General features: G+C 41.8%; 1 protein-coding gene across 1 annotated transcript in view; it reads left to right on the top strand.

Moving 5' to 3' along the window:
- Positions 1 to 6: 6 nt before the first annotated feature.
- The window catches only part of AP3D1 (adaptor-related protein complex 3, delta 1 subunit), a 43185-nt gene continuing 38489 nt past the window's right edge, over positions 7 to 4702 (top strand). Inside the window, exon 1 of the mRNA XM_010281532.1 lies at positions 7 to 102. Within this exon, the coding sequence (XP_010279834.1) occupies positions 7 to 102 (96 nt within the window). The remainder of the gene's footprint in view (positions 103 to 4702) is intronic.

The following is a 4702-nucleotide window of genomic DNA, read 5'->3' as shown; positions in this document are numbered from 1 at the left end:
GCCGCCATGGCGCTGAAGATGGTGAAGGGCAGCATCGACCGCATGTTTGACAAGAACCTGCAGGACCTGGTGCGCGGAATCCGCAACCACAAGGAGGACGAGGTGAGGGCACCCGGCCTCCGTCGCGGAGGGGCTGCTGGCTCCTCTCGGCGTGTCCTGGCGTGGCCGGCTCCCTTTCGCGTCGGTCCGGGCTGGCTGTCACCCGTTTCCCAGTCAGGTCCTGCTCCTCCGGGGGGGGCAGGGAGGGTGGGAGCCTGCCTCCACCCCGCTCCAGGCAGGGGAGGCTGCGCTAGGCCCGGCAGCAGTCGGGTGTCTTGGACACCCTGGAAAGGGGATGTTGTTTTGGGGATGGTGTAAGCAGGAATCAAAACGAGGAACGTGACGCTGGGGTGTAAGGCAAAAGGGAAGGACTGTGGGGAAACAAGGAAGCGTTAGGGGAGCAATGAGTTGAAAAGGAAGGTAAAGGAGGGTCATGCTAGGTACTTACTTTCCCATTTAGCGTGTTGTAGTGGTGTTGAGATCCCTGATACGTAGTTACGTTAGGAGGAATTCTTGTCTGCTGCCTTACAGTCAGTACTGTAGTCAGCTATGTATTCTTCATCGTGAAGCAGATCTGCAGGAAAGCTGAGTTCAATCATAATTCATCTGTCAAATTATCCATGATGTATATCTTCTGACTAAAATGTATTTTCTTTGTTTCCAAGCTTTTGTAAGTAGAAAGCAATCGTGTGTCTTGGCCTCTTATTCTCCCTTGTATTAGAGGCACGTGATCATGAAATTAGTATAGGTGAAATAATTAGTCATCAAGAGCATGTTATGTGACACTTTCCACATTGAAGTGCTACTTGTTAATTGGGGAGTAACGGACACTAGGGATATCATTTATGTTCACCTTGAAGCAAGTAGTCACGGCCTTAGAAGCTTTCTTATGAATGGTCTGACAGTTACACCTTGCTGGAATATCAGTGAGTTGCTGTGGAGTTAGTGACAGGCTAAAAATATTTGTAGGCTATAGCATCTTGTCATAAGAGTACAACATCCAAATGGTATAACCTATGAAAAGTATCTGGAAAATGTGTAGTCTTGTAACTAAAACAAGTATTTAAATTATAAAACTTAATTTAATTGGAACTCTTACTGTAATCTTCAGTGCACTGTTGCACTGAAACACAAGATCCAACTTCCAAAACCACTTCATTTTTCAAATGGCTTTTAAGCCTATTGTACACAGGACAAGGTGATATTTGCTAGTAATGATACCTGGGAAACTTCTATTTTTATTTTAGTATACATGAAATTTCTGGGTATTGATTTGGTGACAGAGGAAGATAGTGTTACTCTGAAGAGTGCAGTGCCCTGCAAAATGTGGGAAACTGTATAGTGGAAACAGCATGTTTACGTGGACGGTTAATGTGTGACACTCAAAGCTGGAACAGCTGAATGGTAACTCCATGGAGCACTTCCCCATAGCATGCTTAGGCCCAGTTTGTATGTTATGCTGCTTTTAGTAAATACGGTTTATTCTTTTGCGCGTAAGACGGAAAATGTTTCTTCAACTGTCAAACCTCTGAGGATCGCCCTGACAAAGGTTCAGGCCTTTGTGGCACCAGTCCTCTGTGAGGAGGATTGAACATACATTCTCATTTCTAAAATAATTTTGTGACAAATAGCTCCTTTTCCAGGACTTCATATATATATTCAGAGGATAAAGAGCACAAGTGTTGTAACACAGTCAGGATTAACAAGTTCCCGTGCATCTTAAGCCACACCAAGTTTGTTCTGTGGCAGAAAATACTTAAAATGTGTTGGCTTTGATCTCCTTTAGAGTTAGGAAAAATACTCCTCAGACAATTTTGTAGGGCTCTGTATATTTGAAGGAGGTTGTTACACAGGTATACATACCGTCTAGGAATCGGTGAGGTCAAAGCAAATGTGTTCTCTTACTGTAAGTAAGAGGCTGATGTCAGTTGCAATAGTTGGACTGTAGCATGATAGTATTTTAAATGATGGTAGCTCTTTAGTTTGAAATACAAGTTGCGAGATTTTAGAATAGGTAACTGTAGTTCCTTTTTATAGCCTCATGTGCCCAGCAAAAATGGAAGACTGAACTTCAGGATGTGTTCAGCTGATCAGTAGACATTGCACTGATGAAATGTGCATATTCTGTGGCACGGACTGCTTAATTACATAAAGTGGCTACAAACAGCACAGGACTATTACTTTCTCTAGATCAGCTACTGAAGAGTGCCGTAAACCTTCTGCTATTAAGATGCTGGGTGTTGATTCAGTGCTTCCCAGGCAATGGTCATGGATGTTTTCTAGTTTTCAGGTGATGTTGCAAAATCAGAATGGTATTTTAGAAGTAGTAGCTGCAAAAATTCTTCCTCCTTTTCCTACAGTGCTTCCATTGTTCATTGTATCTACTAAGTGTTGCTCCAGTACTGGATGTAGTTGTTAAACTGACATTTATGTGTCTCAAGATAAGTGTCTAAGCTGAAGGCACACACTTTGTCCTATTCAGAAGATCAAATTTGTTTAAAACAAAACAGCACCGTGCTTTGATGGTAAGGATATTAGCTGTTGATCTCAGCTCAACAAGAATTACTGTGTGAAAGAGACGTCTCTGGAAAGGAGGTACTGTGCTTCTTAGGTAAAAATGACATGGAAAGAATTGAAGGCATGAGCCTTGGTTTGATTTCTGTTTTAGTTATGCCTTATGCAGAGGTTAATTTCTGTTGTGTGTGGTGGTTCTTGTCTTTGGGAATTTAATCACGTGGAAATTCTGCCATCACTTTTTCCCTCATCTTTCTGGGCAGTCTCTCCTGGTAGATAGGATATAGTAAGATTTATTCCTTTCCAATTCCTCCACGGGTACCATCACAAGCAAGTGTATCTGGTATTTCACTGATGCATCAAGGATATGTTTGTAGTGCAGGGTGTGCCAAATGGTTGTCACCTCTGTTCAGACATGGCTTTCTCAATACAGCTTTTCAACAGACCTGCTGCATTCTTGCTTGACGGTTATATGTTCATCCTGTATTGCTGGGACTCTTAAGCATGTGCCCCAAGGCTTGTTGTGAAGTAAATGGAGCACCACGAGCTCTTTAGCAATAAATTTTAAGTGTTCTTCTTGGCTCCCTATAGGAACTGAGCAGGTACTGGAGGCTGCCTAGCACTTTAGCTCACATCCTGCTGCAGAGTGCTTAATTACCTGTCAGAGGCCGTTTTCATTTTAGTTTCTGGTCTGTATCCAAAGCTAACCCATTTATTTTTGACTTTAAAACACTGAAACTGAAGTGATGGTCTTCTGTAGGGATGAGAGGTAAGGGACAGGAGTTAGTTAACCCAGTCACTTTTCTGTGCAGACATACTCTGTCCATTTTCCAATCTTCTGGGGAAAATTGGAGCCGCATCATCCTTCTGTGAAGTAGATGCTAGTGTGGAAGGAAGGAGGTAGCATAACAGCATTAGATCGTTTCCTAGTTTGACATGTTGTGTTTACTTTCCAACTTTCTGTACAGATGCTTTAATCCCTGTGGTGTTTCCCAGTGCCAGGTCCAACTTTCAGGGAAAGCCAAATCTGCAAGAAAGACTTGATCCTATTCCATTCTTCCCTGACGTTCACTTCTAATATCTCACCCTCTCTCATTTGGAAAATTAATCCTTTTGATTGTGAAAGCAGTGAGTCTTTCATCTGCTATTAGGTGGTTTTGTACCCTGTGGAATGACTTCTCCCACTTTGTGCCTGCTTTTTATGGATATGCTATACAGCATGCTTAAGAGGGGAATGGCTTGTACCAAGGTTGTTAAAAGTATAATGGATTTTTTTCCCAAGATACTTCAAAATTAGAAATTATTTCTGTTTAGGGATGTTCTCCAGAATGTGAAATAAGTAAAGGATAATCCTTTGACGCTATTTGGCTCTTGCACAGTGTTTTGCATTTGCAGTTAAGAAGTTTGTTGTTCCCAAGAAGGAAATTACTGTCAAATGCTATGGCGAGAGGTGCTTTTATAAAACTGAAATGATAAAATAACAGAAACAGAGATGTTAAATGAGTGGTGCTTTGCCCTCTGTGTTTCAAGTGCCTTTGATTTACTGGAGGACACTTAAGGAGAGGGAAGGGGTTAAAGTCCTGCATGAAATGTCGTCACACTTCTCTTATAACTGGAGAAAATTGCTTCCCACTTCTTTCAGAGAATCTGCTACTTGTGTGCCAGGATCAGCACTTCATGTTTTTGGTAATCGATACTTTCAGGAAAAACTGTATTCAAAATTTCCCATTTTCCTGTGTGTAGTATTCAGCTTAAAAGCAATCTCATTGCTGATTTGCTTTTAAGAAGTTGCTTTGTACAGAAGCAAGTTGGAGTGAAAGGAGCGTTCGGTGTTTCTGGCTGGAAAAAATAAAAATTAATTTCAGTTGATAATATAATGCTAAATGAGAGGCATGTTGAGTGTCCATGTTGTGAAATACGTATTTCACTGCTCAAAGACTGCGCTTACCAAACTGGCAGCATGGTCTCACTTCTTAGTGACTGTTACCTGAGGACAGTGGAACTTGTATTGTTAAAAAACCTTTTCCCTTCAGTGAAGATCTGCTGCGCTTGACTGCACACTTCCAGCTATTTCTCTGACACATTTTCAGATGAAATGATGGCGTAAGGAGTTCTGAGGAATCTTTTAACATCACAAAAGTCTTTTGGG

The sequence above is a fragment of the Phaethon lepturus genome, unplaced genomic scaffold (assembly GCF_000687285.1).
Source record: "Phaethon lepturus isolate BGI_N335 unplaced genomic scaffold, ASM68728v1 scaffold46270, whole genome shotgun sequence".
Classification (NCBI taxonomy): Eukaryota; Metazoa; Chordata; class Aves; order Phaethontiformes; family Phaethontidae; genus Phaethon; species Phaethon lepturus.
The sequence above is the reverse complement of the archived record's forward strand: the minus strand, read 5'-3'. Positions and strand labels throughout refer to the sequence as shown.